The sequence below is a fragment of the Varroa destructor genome, unplaced genomic scaffold (assembly GCF_002443255.2).
Source record: "Varroa destructor unplaced genomic scaffold, Vdes_3.0 BEIS01000003.1, whole genome shotgun sequence".
In the NCBI taxonomy this organism is placed as follows: domain Eukaryota; kingdom Metazoa; phylum Arthropoda; class Arachnida; order Mesostigmata; family Varroidae; genus Varroa; species Varroa destructor.
This window is the reverse complement of record NW_019211456.1, coordinates 35864827-35884671: the sequence shown is the minus strand read 5'-3', so window position 1 is coordinate 35884671 and position 19845 is coordinate 35864827. Positions and strand designations below refer to the sequence as shown.

Sequence of the window (19845 nt, the reverse complement as noted above, 5' to 3'; positions counted from 1 at the left end):
AGTTGTGACATACATAGATGCTCTTTTTTTCATTAAACGACGTCCTATCATACTCATAGAACTATTGCTTTAGGCGAAGCATTTATCGAGCATTAGTTTCTATTATAGCTGCAAGTGATAATAGTTCGATCCGATGTTCATCGGACATTTCTCAACTAACCGGTCAGCCACTGTCTCCTAACATGGATATTTCAATTTTTCTCGCTAGAATTACCTGATCTAATTGTGGTCAACAGGTGTTTAAAACGGTCGCTTTTCGACGCATTCCCCTGGTTGATTCTCATTCATATAGAGGTAAGAATTATGTTGGCCATGATTAAACGAGACGATAATTTCGTATTTGTGCATACGTACAATTGACATTTGCGCGTAAAAATCTCTCTGCAGCGGAAAAGAACGGCAGACATGGCTGCCGCGTGAATGTATGTAGGAGTTGTTGTGTAGAACGTTTTTGTTGCGACATTAAACTGACTCGGGAAGAGTTTAATGAAATCCAGTACCCAATTGTGTAGGTGGGCTATGATCGCGTACAACACGCTTGGTTTCCGTTTACAGAAGAATAGTTTCCAGCGCATAATCTCAAAGCGAAGCAGGTAGCGTTTAATCATTTTTCGATACTGCAGGTAAGTCGCCTGGGCTTTCTCAATCAAATATAAATGAATAAGACTACTGGATTGTAAACAAGCTAAACCCAGCTCTAATCGTTCAAGCAAACTCTATTGAGACAGTGCTTTGCGCCAAAACAGAACGAAAAACGCAGGATATCTATCTGATTCAAACAAACATATTAAATATTGCATCCACTTAGTAGCACACACAGGACAGGACCTGATGACCCGAAGTAGGTAGCGTATACATGTTGGGTATGTTGTCTACTCTTTTTTTTTTAATCATGGTAGCAACAGATTTATTTGTTGAATGTGCACCTATACACAAGATGCTCAAAAAGTTACGTAACTTTATTCCGGTTTGAAAACTAATCTCTTTCATTCAACTCAAATTTTCATTACATGTAAATATATTCAGATGGTGAGGTAAATTTATATTATGACAAGTCATGAAGGGAAACAGGCCGACAACGGTTAGCTCAACAATGTCGATTTCGATTTCAATCTTAGATAATCGGTGTGATTTTTAACTATCTAATTTTCCTGCTTCTTTCTTTCGAAAATGTATTCACAAGGAACCGAGAGCGGAACTGAATGGGGGAAAAACCGGCCTGCTTCGCGGCTTCTCAGTTTGGCAAAGAAATTTTTCGTTCAATCTGGGCAGTCTTAGAACGAAAAACTGCTAGTTCAGTTAATGAGCAAGCTCCGCTTATTGTACATGGCCCATCTGTAAAGCTCCTACGCATTCATCCAGTGGTCATTTTTCCCAAGAGAAGAGCAGCAGTAGATGAAGTGACAACGTCCGGTCTTCCTCCACCGCGCACAAACGAAATGAAAATCGTCCAAAAGCTATGTACACCATCAAACTATATCGACTAGTTGGCTCTCTACGAAAGGATCTGCTCGTTATGATCCTAGGTGTCCTCCTGAACACAAACGCGAAGGGCAAATGAGCAACTGTAATGAGCCTAGGGCCTAGTTGCATTGTCATTTCGACAAAATCAACGACCAGAGGCCAACTAGTCATCATATGCATATGGCCCTTCACGGGTTTGTTTCGTCGAATTTTATACAATATAATTTGTATTCTCACTTGAGTATCAAACAAACAACGCGCACATCCTTCTACGTATTTTCCGGACGAGCGAATGATGGACTTAGCTGAAAGCTCATTGCGATAATCGAATAAATGATTTGTTTTTTTTACAAATTTCGTGTATTTATTGGTATCTAATAGCAACTTTGATTGCACTAAAGGATTTGTCTCACCTGAATCTCCTTCTTTCAAAGCATAAACTTGTGGCAAATATTCATTGTTTAACGTGGATTAATCTAATAATTACGAATTGTAGCGTTCTTTTGGCAATAATGAATACAATCTGTAGATCCAACTGAGTACAGTCATTTTCCCTTTTCCAAAACAGGGAAACATTGTCGGGTCTAGCCACTTTTATGCCTAAAAATCTCCTGCACAAAGAACTACGTACGTCTTCGACTTACAAAACTAATGTGTCCTTAATCTCTTATTCGGCAACGAAGACCTGTGACTACTACTACTTCGACAAATACATTTCAATTTCGTCGACTAGAATATTGCTGAATATATATATATATATATATATATATAGGATAGATCCTGCCAAACTAGTAAAAAGTCGGCCGGCATGGAAACCTAGTGAGCAGCAACTTTCAACTTCAAATAAATCAGCCAGATGAAGCCTAATGGCTATATAAATGCCCTTATCTCTAACTTCATTCGTCATAGTTTACATAAAGAGAGCCTTAGTAATTTCAAGTAGTCAATCCGCTACTATGAGGCATGGACGGTCGCTGATCACTCACACAGCAATGATATCTCTGGTTGAACGTCAGTTCAGTGTAGGCACCTTTGTTAGGTTAGCAGGCTAAACTTAACAACTTTTATCAAAAAGAAAAAAATAGAAACCAAGAAAGAGAACCACAATATCATAAAAAATTCATTTTCTTTTTAGGCATTTCGACGAGCAAGACGATTGTTTACATGAGCACTTCTATGCTCTTTGCTAAATAACTGTAATAAACCAAGACATCTGTAACGAGACCTATTAACATTGTAAGATTCAGCTCTCTAAAAATACTCTAGTGCTGCAGAAGTGGCCTCAATGATCCGTTTTTTTTCTTAACCATTATTTTATCCCTGACGAAAGTGTCAAAAGAAGAGATCTGTCACACTTTTTTCTTAATATAATGTTATCGGGTACGATGAATCGTGAAATGGACAATTATTTGAAACCCGAACATAGACCTGTTTAGTATTTTCGAGAATATGGTATGAGTGACATTGTATACATAACCTGAAAATGTGACTTCCACACAGAATCATTCTAGTATTTAAGAGATTTTTCTTTTTGGAAACATTTATATAAACGGTAAATTATATATATTACAAGTTATATACTAAATATATATATATATACTAGAAGGTGGCTCAGAACGTTTAAGGGCCACGTATAATGCTGTAATAAATAGACACCTGGATGCAGCTTATACCTTTGGCAGCGAGATGCTGGTAGTCGGTGTGTCTCTAGTACCACCTTCTTGCAGTTCACGAAAGCTGTCCAAAATTAAGGCAGCTCCTGAGTCAAGCGAACTTCCTCGACGGTTCTCTAACGAACTCGAGTTGAGCGTCGGCGCGAGCGGGTTCCCGGTGCCGTATGTGTTCTGCCGTAGAGACGTCAGACGTTCCGTGCTCGCTCGGTAGGTGGCGACACTGAGCTTCATCGGGACAAGACCCCAGCCTTTTCGCTTTCAGGCTTCTACTTGTAGTGCTTGGTTCTGTGCGCCGCGTCCAAAGCCTAGCTAGATCGACTTCGGAAGGCAAACATAAAGTGCAACTATTCTTGCATTGATGGCATCGAGCTAACTTGTCTTCATTTAGAGCAAGGATCTCTTCTGGATGTAAGAAAAACCTCTACTATCATTGGTAGTAGAAGCTGTATTTTGAAGCGGTGTCCGCGGACGACGAAATTTGTACAGCGTAAGTTGTGTAGTTGTATTCTATCTGCGTCTGGAGTGCTAGAACATTTTTTCTCACTGTTTCTCTGCTTTCGCTCGATGTATGCTGGGGTAAAGCGGCTGTAGCGTGGTTGTCGGTTGTGGCGCGTATTTTTAAACAATGGGCAGCAACGAAAGAGTAACATGCGGAGTCGCACGGGAGGGCACTTTCTTCCCGTGATCAGCTGCTCCCAGGCCTACTGGGAACACAGCGCATGCCGAGAACTCTGTTCACTTATCGAGAAAGGCTCAAAAGAAAAGACGTAAGAGTAGCTTTTCTTTGCTGGTAGCGGCTTATCTTATTCACTCGCTGTTGTTTGGCTTCACTTAAAACGCCGATGACCCCGAAGCCTCGATGTGAACTAGAGAGCTCGAATTCGGCGTTATAGCAGCAACGGTTGTGATTATAACGGCACAATGTAAATTGGCGTCTGAGATGAACCTCGTGTTTAATGTTTCGTGTGGACAACTACTGGATGTAGATTCTTACAATAGTTCCCGTGGCCAACGGGTCTGCTACTGTGAACATCTGTAGAGGTTGCTGTTGCTCGTGTCAGGCGTTATCCAATCGCATGATTCACCAAAAAAAGTGCTAATGGAATTTACATTTTCCCTTTATATCATGTAACGGATGATGGAAGTCGATCATATGCCTGGTATTGAAGTTATTGTTGGTTTGGACTAGTATACTGCGTCGTCATTGAAGTCCAGCAGCTGCAATGTATATATATTCTTTTTGCTCCTCAAGTTCATTGTGTGCCTGTGTTTTTGTTAATAAGCATTGATATTTTGTTGTGCGTAATGATAGCCAGTAAAAACATTTTCTTGGATTAAAGATCCTCGTCTGCAAGACGACTCGGCGAAGCCTTAGCCCTCTTCATCATCCTCATCGTCGTTTTCGTTCTGCAGAGGTGCTGGGTGATTGCAATTGGGTGCACGGCAGATTTCGATTTGTTTGTGTCACATTCAGTCGTCGTATAATCTTCGACGTACGCTCGTCGTCAGTGGACTGGTGTTCTCCTGCTTTTGTACTTGCTTGGATGAAGGCATTCAACAAGAACTCAAGTTTAACTCAAGAGATACGTATAGTAGATTGACGAATCCTTGAAGTTCACAAGTCGCAGTTGTTGCGTCCAGCAAGATTGACCAAAAAGCTCTTGCAGACACAGATGCAAAGTTAAATGTGCATTCACATTCACAATTTAAGTTAGGAATAAAGAAAGACAGCGCTACGCCGACAATGCCTGCGAAAATGTCAGCTAAGTCGTTGTTGCTTGCTAAATAAAAGGCCTCAATTGATCAATTTATAACCTATATTCATAAAATGCGGTCGAAGCAGAGTCATATAACATAGACGCCAGTCGCACAGCACAAGCATCACAGTAGAAGAGTTCAACGTCTCCCACTTCCGGTTTGACGATCATCACAATCATTTATCCGTCGGGGTTAGCACAACACAAATCTTCTATCGATAGGTATTTAGTTGCAATAAGAACAATAGTAATGAATATCGATGACGACGATAATACTGCAAAGTTATCGTTGTCATGCAATGGAACAGAGTAAATAAGACTTTGCTCCTTCTTTCGTCTACTGCTGCCCCCGGCTGGGGTTCTCGATGAGGCCGAACACGAGTCGGGAATCAAACGTACACAAAAGACGTTTTTGCTCTCGTGTCGCTTTAGTCCTCGAAAGTAGACGTTGCAAATAAGCGGACAGCTGTGTGCTATACGTATGTTCGCTGTGGGATCTGATTCGCTTTAACTGGTAAAGATGCTGATTTTCTATATAAAAGCCGTATTTGCTGCAACTTGATGTCTCCTCTCGTTTCTTTGAAGTCCAGTTGATCACATCACAGTTGATAAAACAGCTTGAGTTAATCTAAAAGTTCGTTCGCTTGAATACGTTGAACGTTGCTTGAATAACTTGTTAAGAAATAGGTTAATGTTGATAGATACTGAACGGCAGCTTCCTCAAACTTCTCCTAGTTATTGTAACTACACACATTTAGAAAATGGTTCTTACGATATTTCCATTTAGCTGTTACCGACGACGTAAATTGATTAAATAGCCATCGTGTCACTGTATTGTTGCTGCCTAACAATTAGTGACTAGATAGACATTTTTTTGGATAGTTGCCAGTGCGTTATTTGTGCTTGCTCAATCATCAAAATTTGTTACAGCGTTGAACTCTTTTTTAGACGCTGCTTGCGTATACGTCGATATTCGAATCGTTGCTTTTATTGCCAATGGTATGTTAACAATACCTAATCGCAATGTTCGTTAACGCGTATCCTAGGAACTTCGTTTGGCGCCTATGCCACAAATCCTTGAGTGCAAACTGACTTGACTAAACTTGACGAATACCAGTTATGCGGCTCTTTTCGCTCACCGCGATAGCGACCGAGGCTTCACAGTGGTGACCAAATGCATTGACTGCTGTTGCGGCAGCAGCAGCAACAGCGGTCCGCACTGGTAACAGCGTACGGATGGGCGAACAGGTGTGCTGGACCGCGCGCGCGTGTTCCCTACAATCAGTAAAGCTGCTGCTGTGCCGGCCGAACCCTCTAACTACTACGAGTCAAAACGAACTGAAGATCCCCGCCGAAGGTTTTCGGTCACTGCAGGGCCATCGACTAGATGGCGCCACTCGACCCTCTGCCATCACTGGATCAAACGACAACAGTTCTCCATGAGATGGGACCAGATCTACACATCGCAATGCAGTCCATTACACATGTAGATACTATGTAAATAATACAATACCTAGGATAGTAAAGACGAAACAAGTTCCAAACAGGTGAGTCTGTGTAATTGTGGGCTGAGAGTGGCCGGCTAGGTTCATCTCTAGGAAAATCCCTGCGGGTAATTCTAATGTTAGGGGTAGTAATAAAGGGACGTGGACAGGGTCACTTAATTGAGGCAACTAATTTATTATAAATGAAAGTACGTATGTTATGTACATTGGGTACAATTCAGCCTTACATAGAAACGGCAACTGGTTACAGTGGAATACTACAAGATACCCTTTAAGGTAAGTGGCAAGCCAAGTATGTAGGCGTCTGCCAGCTCTAGGGGCGAAAATGATTGATGGAATCTCGACATGCTACTGTTCATTATTTAGCCTAGGTAAATTAACCCAAACACAAAATTTACTCTATTATCAGCCGTCATGTGAGAAGAACCACAGGCGATACAAATATTCACGGTGACTTTGCAATCAAGCGGAAATGTGGTTATAAATGTTTAAAGAAAGTTGCTGCGGAAATGAAGGTGCTGCATTCTGGCGATACTTTACAGCTTAGTGACGATGTTATCCAATTGCAACAAAGAGTATGTACCTTTATGAACTGCTAGCAGTGCATTGCATTAAAGCTTTTTCCCAGTATGTAAAGTGCGGAATTTTGCAGTCTTCTCAAGTTGTGAGCAGTGCTCAGAAGCAAAGATGGTAAAGTGTTCATGATCCTTATCCTTCGTCGAAAAGTCCGAATGCCTTCTTCTGAAACGTTCTTTACATACGAGAATATTATGAATGCTTAGACCATGATCAACGCGATGTTAGATATAAAGATTTTCAACATGGCAGAGTTGGAAAATAATTTGTTTTTTTAGCACTTTTTGCTTCTCACATGAACCTGAAACTTTATGTAATTTCCTTTTTATTAAAAAATGGGCGAGCTCTTTTTGTCAACCATCACTAGAATATAAAAAAAAACATAGACTAGATTTAAATGTTCGAAAACAAACGTCAAATGTTTTTATACCAGGTCACAACATTGAGCTATAAGACCACCTTGAGAGCTGCGTCAAGTTTTAAGTTAACTCAATTTTCAAGACAAAAATATATTTTTAAATCTTCAGAATGGTAAATTTATATATTTATATAAGACGGCATATATTTTCTTGCAATCATAAGGATTGATTTAATTTTTAGCATTTGATCTGCTATTTCAGGAGCAGTATTAAGAATAGTTATTTGTATTGAATTAGGTCGGCCAGGCTGGTCTACGCTATATATAATGTAAATAAGACGGGACATCTTTTACAAAAAACAGCTAAATATGGCTAATTCTAAACTGTAAAAAGTTGTAATCGTGATGCGATAGAGCTAAGGACGTTACCAGACTCTTTCTGGGCAAAATCCTTCCATCATCATTCCATGATCCTTGTTTACCATCTTAGAAATTATCGAATTCTTATAGCAGTTAGCTACAGTTACGCCTCAAAAGAAAACAGCCTTTGGGGCATGCAACAGCACAGAACTTTTGCATTACCGGGATCCTATATAATAAAACTGCAATTTCTCATTTGTGTATCACATAAGATGTATTTAAAAACGATTTTTATACTAAAAATAACCTTTTCTAATTGTCTGCTTTTTTAGGGATTACTCACTGATTTTTCGAAGTCAGGGACATATAAAACAAAATGTTTTTGCTTGAGTTTGAGTTAAAGTTGAGTAGATATGGGAAGCTATGCAGATTTAAGAGTCAAGATTTGAGAGAGCCACAAACCTTCCAGCATTATATTATTATAATATAAGCTAACATTAGGTAAGTGGAGCAATAGCCTTACTGTCCTTGGTTTTTTTTTTCTGAAACGTATCGCCCCTTAGGTGAACTAATCGTTTGACTATACAAAACTTCAAGATTCAAACAGTAGAGTCTATGTAATATACCTGAACGTAGGTTGTCGGCGACCCGTACTCTTTTCGAAAGGCCAGGGTGTCGAATGGGCGAAACTTCCTCTTCAACTTTCCGTCAGTTCTTAATATTATTTTTTCTTCTAGTAACTTGTCGCAGTGTTCTTGGAATGAAGAATTAATTATACACGACTGCTACAACGAATAACGAACGACTGCTACAAACTGGTTCACTTTTGTTATGAGTGCGACGTACTTGCGACGTTTCTTCTAACATACCTATCAATGATCTTCTCCCCGTTCGTCGCCTGTATGCTATATAAATATTGTTTTATACGAGCAAAGTCAGTGTTCTCTATAACATAATTTTGACTCATTACAGACTGCAACGACCGTGATTTCTCTCACATTTAATAACCATGACAGTTACCAAAATGGAAATGATCTCTTTCAAAGACTGTGTAAATCGTTTTGATTTTGGACGTATCTTCTATATTGATTTTCCGTGACGTATAAAGGTCCTGGCTGGCCACGATCTGATCACTCAGACGTTTTCTGTAGTAGTAGTAGTAAAAAAGCAGGGTCGACTTTTCTGGCTTTTTACCTCATATAAAAATAGCGCATACGACTACAAGATTTGTATATTCGATGAATACAAGTGAATTTTTCCTTAGACTTGAAAATTGAAGCGCTTGACATAAATGTCTTCAGCAACGTTTACGATAGGACGTGGTAACGTATCTCATACCAAGTGTGCATTAACCCTTATTAGAAAAACGAAAATATGAAAAGTCTGAACTGATGAATAGGCTTCTTTCGGCAACAATGGTTGCCTCGATTACGGCGTCGTGTACATTCACATAATAAGATAGGACATATTAAAACCGCGCTAGTGACTACATGAGGACAGCGATAAATTGCACATATAGGCACCTTGAATTTCTCTAGTGTTGTCGGCGCTTACAGGCATAATAACAGACACAATTTACACGTAGGCAATTACAAAACGCTTTGAAGTTCTTGTAAAAACGCCATTTGTTTTTTAATAGCGCAGCTTCCCTGCATATATTCGTCGACGTCCGTATGACCAATTACGTGCCATAAATTATTGCACCGAAACGCGGCTCATCCTACGCTAAAGCTAATAAAGATTAGAGAATCCATTTTATATAGGCTATTTAACCCATAGATAAAAAAATTATCATTATATTTAGAATAAGTAAGCGATAGTGTCATCAACGACATTCAATATCAGTTTTATTTATATAGCAGCCTCGTTCCGGATACAATGAAGCATACTCCCTTACAAATATAGGAACTTACATCGAATAGATAACAGGAAATTTCACGAACACTGAACACAGTCATTCGATTCCATGTTTCGATATTTCGGTGGTTGTATCAGGAAAATATTATTATTATTATTTCACAATATTTATTACCTAGTAGGTATCTATATATTGCTGTTGGGTATATGAGTATAACAATACAGAGTGTTGGTCTATTCAGGTTTTCTCTTTCCCTACAAAAGATATTTGCCAGTGCCGTTTTAAGAATATATATCTGTGTATTGATATCTGTATCACTTTCATTATTTTGGTCAGTAGCGACAAAGATAAATACGATATATTAAAAAGATCGTTCCTTGAGGAAGTATCCAAATTAATTTCAAGGTTCAAGTGTCAGTTTGCATGGTCATTCGAAGAAAATTAAGCCGAAAACCTTGGGAGGAGCAAGACATGCTGCTCTATAAGGATCTGATTGTTCCCCGCGGGGATTTAGTAGTTGGGGTTGGAATCGACGATTAGGATTTTCTCTGATTGGAGTCCATAGGTGCTTCTTACTACACCGCATCTATCAGCTACGAACTTTAAACGACGGCGCTTCAAATCAATGCACTTTATAACCTCTCAATTTAAAGGCTTTAATTCCAAACGCTCCAATGAGCGTTATTTCGTCGTCTGGAGCGTTCCTAAATAACTGAAAGACTTCGCGTGAGTGAAGAGTTCCGTTGATAACAAGGCACAAAAAACAATTGTTAGGTTCCCTCTATTAATAGAAACCGTCCTTTCTTTTGGGGGGGGGGAGCAGATGTATATGGACCTAAGCGCATACAGCTCATTGGCGTTATGACAATTAACCATTTAACAAGACACCAGATGCTGCAGTACCGTGTTTGGGCAGTCTCTCCGATCGGTTGTAGCGATCTTGATATCCTAAATTTTTCAATCTGAACAATATAGTTGTAGTTTGAAACAAAAAGTAAACTATCTCAAATAATATTGGGCTACTATTTCTGCTAATTAAAGCATACGTGCGCCGCAACATAGATAAAAAGTAGTCAGCAGTGACTCAGTATTTCATATTCAATCAGTCAATATTCAATAGTTTCAGATAAAGAAAAATTGAATTAAGATTTTACAACGAACAAATCATCCATAAGCAGGTTTAACCTATTCACTCTCTGCTTGCACACAATGGTCTTACGCAGGTACTCTATAATAATATATTGGATTGTCATGCCCTAGCCCATAATAAAATGCCTCAAAAACAACGAGGCTAATAATCTTGGCGTTATTATGCACTGTATCTCTAGGAATGAATCTTAAATTCAGCAGATATTCCTTTTAATATTTAGCAAAAACAACTAATTTATGAACATGTATTTTTTCCACCTCGCACTCCCCCGTTTCTCTGCTCTTCCGTTCCAATACATCTGAATTGGCAACTGCTTATTTAGTGCTCGGTATAATACTCTTTATTAAAATCTTCTGCTTTGAAAAGCTATTCATATAATAGACACGCACCCACTGGCAGACATCAGCTTACGGCCTCATGTAAGCATAGTCAATCTCCGTGAGTGGCGTCAACGTTTGCTTGATAACTTGCGGAGAGCTGAAACGAAGCAGATAATGCGGACCGCCTGGCTTGTCGTTTGTACCTGTAAAAAGAGAAAGTGTACAACCAAATAAATTACTACAATTCGCTAATACATCATCGACAGAATTCAGAATTTGCCCTTAAACTTGTCCTCTAGCGTTACAGGGGGAACGAAATTTATGAGCATGACCTTTAGCAAGCGTTTCACAATAGACGCTGCACGCGGCGCTCCCATATGTCTGATGACACGTATAAACGCTTCGATAGATGAGGAGGATAAATGAGGAAAACATCGACAGATAGTATGTCGCATGTTGTTTTAAGACGTCTTCATTAGATAAAAAAGCTAATAAATGTATACATTCAAGTGGATTCGTAAAACCTATATAATACAAAGTTGTAATTTTTTAGACCATGTGATACAGTATCGCTAGCCTGTGTGTATAGAACATCTGAATACGACAAGGAAACGTAAATTAATGAAATTCAACCTAATTGTACATATAACGCAGAATGCATTTATTGTCATTTGAAGAAACAAAGATGTTTCGGTGTTCGTATGTCAAAAAAAGTCGGTTATCCTCACTCTTTGGCGCTGAATACTACCAAAACTCTGTGGACCACTGCATACGCACCGGAAATTCTCGAGCCTCCGAAAGGCTGTTGACCAACAACTGCTCCAGTCGACTTATCGTTCACATAGAAGTTTCCGCCAGCGTACTTTAGATACTCAGTCGATTTTTCGAGCCAGGCTTGTTCGCGCGCAAATATCGCTGCAGTTAAACCGAATGGGGATGTTTGTAGAGCTTTTTGCATAGCCGATAGTGTGTCCTTAGCGTCATAGACATATACCGTTACAACAGGTCCAAAGATCTCCTCTTTCATCAGCCTGCAATAGAATATAGATGAAACGTAAGAGAAACAGCCAATAATATGTCATAGATGGTTAAATAGCGTTGCGACGCATTCTGTTGTAATAGACTTAATTGAGGTAGAATGAAGTTTACGAAGGCAAGCCAAGCAGGCAGAAAGAACATCGGAGATTCACTAGCAAGATCCTATAATCGTTGTTTCAATAAAATGCATTAAAAAATGCTGTTTCGAAAAAAAAAAAGAATTTTCGAACAATTATTCATGGTGACCAACCTGTCATCTGGATCCTGAGTCTGAAAAATAGTCGGCTCAATAAACCATCCTTTTGTCGAATTCGTTTCTCCACCAGCCAAAAGCGTTTGTTTCGCTCTGCCGTATTCAATGAAGTTTGAGATCTTTTTAAAAGCAGTTTGGTCGATTACAGCCGAAGTGAACGAACTGAAGTCGAGAGGCGAGCCCAGCTTGAGCTTCTTATGAGCTTCGAGCATGCCTGCAGACAAGTCCGCGAAAAATATAGCGCTTGAAACAAAGACGATAGAAGTGCTACGCGAACAAAACGCTGAGTTTAATACACTCATGCTTACTAAAAAATGGCTGTTTAACAAAATTGAACGGTGGTTAAGTCATTAGACCAAATGAATGGCATACACTTACTGAGAAAAAATATACAAGAATCAGAAAATTTGCTAGAGTTGCTACGCCTAAAATAAAGTTGAAACCTGTGTAGCGTTGGCTAGATATTTCTGAGAAATTGTAATGGTCATCGTCAGTAAAGGAAACGGCAAAAAGACAAAAGACATACCTTCTTTTACCTTGGGCCATATCGTGTCAGGTACGTAAAGTCGTTCGCAAGCGCTGCATTTCTGCCCACTAAACTCAAAGGCAGAACGGGTCGTCTGAGCTACAAGAGTATCGATATCTGCACTTGAATGGGCAAAATGGAAATTTTTTCCACCACATTCGCCCAAGATCCGGGGAAGATTCTTATATTTCTCCAGATTGCTCGACACTTGCCGCCAGATCGTGCGGAACGTTGGTACTGAGCCTACAATGTTACTGATATTGTTAGATATCGTATAGTAATAATAATAATAATAGAAAGCTGTTAATTGGAAATAAAATCATCTTACCAGTAAAGTTGACGCCGGCGAGTTCAGGGTGGGCACTTGTCACATCTCCAAACGTTTTTCCGTCGGCAGGAATGAAGTTTACTACGCCAGGTGGTAAGCCGGCTTCCAACAGGATCTAAAGGTAGTTCATTCGATTTAAAACATGCCCGTATATATAGATAATTTCCCTTATTCATACGAATTGTATAGTATTTATGTGCCGTTAGCAGTACTCGCAGCAAAAACCCGAATATACTAATATGGCAAAAAAGGTCATATGAATTCTAGCTAATAAGTCGTTAGTGCTTATATAAATGAGTCTATGCCGTTGAAATTATATGAATCTTAGCAATTTTGATAAAATGTGTAGGATCAGGTAACGCAGACTGGCCCTAGCTTCCTGTAATAACTTATGTTATCCCATTCACCTTATAGATGAGGTAATTGGAAAGCACGGCTGAATCCGAAGGTTTCCAGAGAACGACATTTCCCATAAGTGACGGAGCCGTGGCGAGATTACCGCCGATTGCAGAGAAGTTGAATGGTGAAATTGCCGTGAAGAAGCCCTACAAATGTATTGGCAAATTATATATGCAAAAAGACTTACCATATAATACAATAATTAGCCCCCACGAATTCTTCTGTGTCGGAGAACGACTCAACTATCTATAATTTGAAGCGCATATTACTACGCATGGTAACGTGTTCTTTGAAACTCTCGCTTCTGATGACACAACTATAGTGCACAAAAAAAGAGCTCGATCCTAAAGAGCCTCCGTAGAATCCAGCCTCGTTTGTCTATAAAACATTATTTTGACTCACCTCAATCCCCCTGTGTCGATATTGATTGATGGTCACGGATGGATCCGGACTGATGGGTTGATATTTGACAAGTTCCTTAGCGAAGTACGCGTTAAATCTTAGAAAATCCGCAAGTTCTGCAGCGGCGTCAATTTCTGCTTGAAAAATAGTTTTCCCCTGTCCTGAAATACACTCATTATTCATGCTGCAATATTAATGTTAGTTTAAATATATTTTCAATGTTGTAGCACACTTTCTTTTCTATTGCAGTCACCATAAGCCATCAATCGACTTCGTTAATTACTAAAGGAACTTACAAAAAGTTATGGTCATTATCATCATGTGATTCATATATAACTATAGCGAATGATCAAAATAGTTACCAATCATAGTGGTAGCCAATAAATCTGCCCTGTACTTGTTCGCAACTAAATCGGCAGCTCGAAGAAAGATTTTTATCTGCAGGAAAAACAACCGAAACGAAATTAGAGTACGGAACACCTATGCAGTAAAATATCGGGGCACCGCACAAATATTTAAGAATTTAGGTTATTCTCATGAACATAAGTGGTACTGTCGAGTTGAATTATTTGCAATACCATATATGGATCTTAGTATTACTTATAGTTGTCATTACCTTTTCAGCAAGGGGCGTCCTTTCCCACTCGACGCGAACGCTCAAAGAATCCTCAATTGCCTTCTGGATGAGGTTTGGGTCCGCCCAGCTGAATTTGGCCACTGTTTTGGTGTGATCGAACGGCTGCAGATACATTACTTACGTTATACATCTATAACGAACACTATAAATTATATAAACCTACAAATAAATAACAACTGTTTTGTCTATTATAGTTGTTAAACAGAATAATATAATGCGTGACCAGCTTACATCATTCTCTAGGTGAAATCAGATCGCACAAGTAAAACCTACTTTGGCAATTTTTATGGGGAATTTCCAGATCATTGTTTATATGGGTTTCCTACAGCTGTGGCTCTAAATGAAAATTAGATAAAGAAAACCAATATCATTTGTGCGCCATTAAAGAGAAACGATTTGGAACGACTTTATTGCTTACAGCTGTATGGGTACGGACGACATCAGTACGATATTCTTTGCCACCAATGATAATAGGCACGTCGGTCGTGGCATCCTTCCACTTGTTGAGGGCGGCCTCGAGTTGCTGTCTTTCCGGACTTCCCGGCAGATAATCAAGGATTGGTTCATTTGTAACTTCGAACTCGGGAACTGCCGCCGACAATTGCAGTGCACTAGCGTTTCGACATTGCTGAACAGCAATCCGACTAGTTGAGCTGCACCGCCGAAGACATGTAAAATACCGAACACGGTTAACTACCCCTGCCCTTAACATATCATTTTGGCTACTGAAAATAGTATTGGATAGTACTTCTTCGAAAAATATCAACCATATCATAAGGTAGCAACTACGCCGTAATAAATACGATCGGTGACGGTACCCTGTTTTCATTGATTAAGGCAGAATTTGCCGCACTTGGTGAAAAACGTATACACGTATGAACACGTAGAAACTCCATGATATCATAGCACCAGTACAACGATTTTATTAACGCCAATCTTTATTATATATTTATTATTATATATCTTTATTATTATATCTCTATTATTAGAATATTATCCCTCTTGTTAAGAACCTGATGGGTCAATCGTTGCTTGTTAGTTTTACTATTTAGTTAAATGAAACGGCTAGCGGTAAAAATGCTATTTAAAAGGGAATATATTCTATATCGGCAAATACGTTTATCTGGCTTATTTTGTATAGCACGAACAACTCTTTTGTAAAGTTACACAACATTCTTCAAGAACAAAAAGGTTCTTATGTGTTATCTATTATGAAGCTTAACAAGTGCCTGTTACATCACGAAAAAATTACATCCAAAATATGGTAAGAATTTTTTATCAACAGAGAAATTTGCCAACCTTTTATTTCGCCTTACTTTCGTAAAAGACCGTCCCTGTTTCTACAGCTCTTCGCCATTTTCAACGGTCTTTTTAAGTAAAAAATAACGGGAATGATGGTGCCTGAAATCTCAGGCCAATCTCCACGTAAACTTCAAATTAATCTTTCACATCCTTGATTGATATCTACAGGCAGTAGTTCTCCTAATCACCTCGAATGCCTATCAACGCAGAAATATTCCTCAGCTGAATGTTTGCTATGTTGTAATTGCTTTTTCGACTATCAATGTTTACATCGTCATTAGCGGTCTGCTTATCACATTGCCTGCCTGTTTAGTGGAAGCCGTGTCTTTTCAGTTGTCCATTCCCTGCTTCTCATAGCGCCGTACTTGCGCAGTAGGAAACGCGTCCACCTTGTCGTCGTAAGATAAGCACAGTCTCTACGAAATCATTTGAGCTTCCTTAACTGTTCCTATCGCATTGCATCAATTAGATTTTACCTTGTGCATATTGGTCAACTGATGGCTCGGCTAACTGTTTACGTTAATTTTAATCATCAGTCTTTTTTAACATACATTAACGTAATTAACAACCATGCATAAGTTTACGATTTACGTTGACTGTGTAAAGTATTAATAAAAACAATTCGTCAAATGAATTAGATCAAGAAAGTTCATAACAGTGGTTTGAGTCGAATAATGGTGTCTCGCTGAAATGGTTTAAAACGGTTCTCCAACCTTGGAAATGGATACATGAGCGGTATTCCATTGTAAGACAGCCTGCTGAATCTTTAGGTCACCATCTTTTATATTAGCCTAGGCCTGATCTTTCTTAACAAATCGCAGTTTCCTGTTTAGAAAATATAAAGTCAAACTCCTCTTCCAACGAGTCACTAAAATTAATTCAAGTAACCTTAGAGTAGCAGGTAAATATGATAATGACAGGGTCAATATCTAATTAGATGCTTTTTGTTTTATATATCACGCTTTGGCTTTAGGTGTTCTAACTATGATGTTTTTCGGGTAGTTCCTGGTACATCCGCAATCTTGTTCCACTCATCAGCTGTAATGATTGAAAACCTCTAGCTTGGATTTAAATATTTAAATCCAAGCTAGAGGTTTTCAACTTAAATATTTAAGTTCGATCACCCTTTCCAAGAAATACGTTAATAAATATAAATGCACAAATCTCCTTAGCTTTTTATAACCATATAACCTAAATATGATTTATTATTTCAAAAGCTCCAATTTTGATTCGCCCTAACTGACTAAGTTTGTATCAATTTAGTGGAGTCGAAGATCGTAATAAATGCTATTTCAAGCTTTTTTGTACAAGGTTAAAAGTTCTCCGCATTGACACTGCCAGAGACCTACAGTGAGCCATATACTGATACAGAAATGGATTTTAGCACTGAAATTCAAACTTCTATATTATTTGCTATCTGCCATAGACTTCCTATATTTAGACTCGTAGATTTCCTATGACAGATTAAAATGAGTCTTCATCTACAGTTGAGCTTACGACATATATGTAGATATTGCCAAGAAAAAAACGTGTTATAATTTTACCTTAAATAGTAACGTGAGATAAGCATCTGATACCGGAAGTTGTAAAGTTATAAACAAAGTTTCAAACGATGTCAGTTGTCCCTATATTGACCTAAAAACATTTTAACATTCAAAGAGCAGGGTCATATTGGTTTTTGTGGGCTCAAAGTTAGAATGCATGATTTAAACGCATCTAGATTTCTACGAATCGATCGCACTCTCGACAGTCTTCAGGACAGATAAGACTTGTTAACTAAGCCTTGCATTATAGCACGGCTGTAGTGTTGACAACGCACAAAGTCAGCCTGAGGAGATCGAACATTTTGCCAGCGCATGAACCATAGTGCGAGTGCCGTTCCACAGGAAATGCCTCTTCTGGCCCACTCGCGCCCGGTAGTAACGGAGAAAGACCACAAAGACGTTTAGAGGCTCTTCCCATTATGTAGGATGAAACTTTCATTATGTGCTCTCAGTGATGGCTATAAATGCAGAATAAGGTTTACTCAAAGCATATAGATACCGCGAGCAAAATTAAGCGTTTACGAAGTCCACCTATATACCACATATATAATTAGATAGGGTACCAATATTGCGTGCTTTGGGTATCAGATACGCCGAGTCAAAAGGCGCATCTGTAACTGCACCTTAACTCTAGTTAACAACAGTATAAGAATATTTCGAAACGAAATATGTAGCCTGTTGGTGACACATGAATATCTAGTTGGATAACAACGACGTCGTCTGAAATTTTGCCTGAGCTAATCGACAACTTTGGTCTACGTCTCGACGTGTCGCGACCATTTCTTTTCTAATTGTCATATATTACGTCAACATATGTCTACCTGTAATACCGTTTAGCTGGAGTTCAAATTATAAGACCGCGTATCGGTTATGTACCAAACTTCAGCAAATCTATGCAGCTAAGTTGTCGATCCACTACCAACAGTTATTCCTAACAAGACAAACATGTTGTCGTTTTTAAGCTATACACAACACCCCCTTAATGAAGCTTACAGTGTCAAAAGTACCTCTTATTATCACTTGATGAATACAGATAGATAGTACAAACGATGCATTCGTATATCTCTTTTTCGCAGAAACCGATCGCTCGTAGCGCAGATATGCCCAAGACAGGCGCTCCTCGTCGGGCAATATCCCGCTTAATTTTAAGCATGATGATTAATGATTCATTATTTAACACTTTATAACATTCTCTCTTGTAGCACTTACCTCTGACGAATTGCGGCTCGCAGAATTTTGCCTCCTGATTGAAGCATATTTACAGGAAGTCGGTCGTCCTGAAATGTGAACACACAATAACCTATACACTCAATTCAAACAGGCTGCACCAGTTTGTCAATACCCAAAAACATGGGTATGCTGGATAGTAAACACTAGACGTACGTGACCATACCAACAATATGATACCGTTATTGAAAGGAACTCATATGAAAGCCAGGAATAGTTCGCTTATTCGTTTAGTCAGACGCTCTGACCGTCGGGCGCAAGGCACATCAAGGCATATAAAAGGATTTTAGCAGATTTTCCTTAATTGATTTGAGTGGAGTTGTGAAATACACAATAGATATTAGCATCCATTGTACGTAATTCAGTTTAGTATAGAACATTCGTAACGATTATTGAATAACGTGTTTACAGTTTCCTGTCGCTTACTTATTAGGCGCCTGACTCTGAGAAGCCGAATGGTAGGCAGCTTTTTCCCAGGGGAATTGCAGGGTAAGAAGGGGTCTTAAAGGCGTTCCAGTCGTAGAATAGCTGACGGGCGGTTGCACGGCCTAGCAAAGATAGTTGTTTGCTGCTCTTTTCGTGTACACGAATGTGCACGTTAATTTAATTAATGTCCAGCTAATCTAGAACTCGTATCAGGAAGAGGGCCTATTTTTTTCACGTCTGCATTGGTACGTAGGCAGCTCGTATTAAAGAAAACTTCTGTTGCTTGAGTAGAAAGGAACATCATGCAACCAGCAGGTGCAGAATATTCCATATCAGTATTCATCGAGCAACCAAAAGATACCCACATCGTAATGAATATTGAGTGACATTTTAAGTCATCAGTGTTACTTACCGCAGCACAAAAAGAGTATAACTAAAATGCTGATTCGATGAGAGATGAAGAACACGCTGATGAATATACTGAAATAGAAGAATTCTAAAATATTCTAATATAAATAAAAAATAAAAAATCTAATAATAATAATAATAATAAAAGGAAAATGGGGCGCTATATATGAGTAACTACTGGCTTCAAGGAGCAGGTAGTTGGGTAGCTGGCATAAACTTTAAAAGTGGTTTAAAAACACCTGAAGTATTGCTTAGATAAAAAGCACTAAATTTGCTTTGATATTTTGCGCAATGCTCTTCTTCTTTTCTTTTTGACGGCAAGGAGCTGTTTGAG

General features: G+C 38.9%; 1 protein-coding gene and 1 long non-coding RNA gene across 5 annotated transcripts in view; both read right to left on the bottom strand.

Moving 5' to 3' along the window:
* Positions 1–6207, bottom strand: part of LOC147756885 (uncharacterized) — an 85487-nt gene extending 79280 nt beyond the window's left edge. The window contains exon 1 of the long non-coding RNA XR_015324448.1: positions 3138–6207. This is a non-coding gene — a long non-coding RNA (uncharacterized LOC147756885). The remainder of the gene's footprint in view (positions 1–3137) is intronic.
* Positions 6208–9515: 3308 nt separating this feature from the next.
* Positions 9516–19193, bottom strand: P5CDh1 (delta-1-Pyrroline-5-carboxylate dehydrogenase 1). Of its 4 annotated transcripts, XM_022798254.2 has the most exons (13): positions 19104–19193; positions 18660–18727; positions 15023–15257; positions 14584–14706; positions 14330–14405; positions 13968–14128; positions 13574–13711; positions 13167–13281; positions 12839–13081; positions 12310–12526; positions 11799–12052; positions 11091–11224; positions 9516–10271 (listed from the first exon to the last, which is right to left on the bottom strand). In XM_022798254.2, the coding sequence occupies exons 2-12, from the start codon at positions 18704–18706 to the stop codon at positions 11109–11111; spliced, it is 1725 nt and encodes a 574-aa protein (XP_022653989.1). In that variant the 5' UTR covers positions 18707–18727; positions 19104–19193; the 3' UTR covers positions 9516–10271; positions 11091–11108. The 4 variants fall into 4 exon arrangements, with proteins under 4 accessions (XP_022653989.1, XP_022653986.1, XP_086840627.1 ...); XM_022798251.2 differs by having other exon boundaries at positions 9516–11224; XM_086984501.1 differs by having other exon boundaries at positions 9516–11224; positions 18660–18750; positions 19104–19132.
* Between the last annotated feature and the right edge of the window lie 652 nt (positions 19194–19845).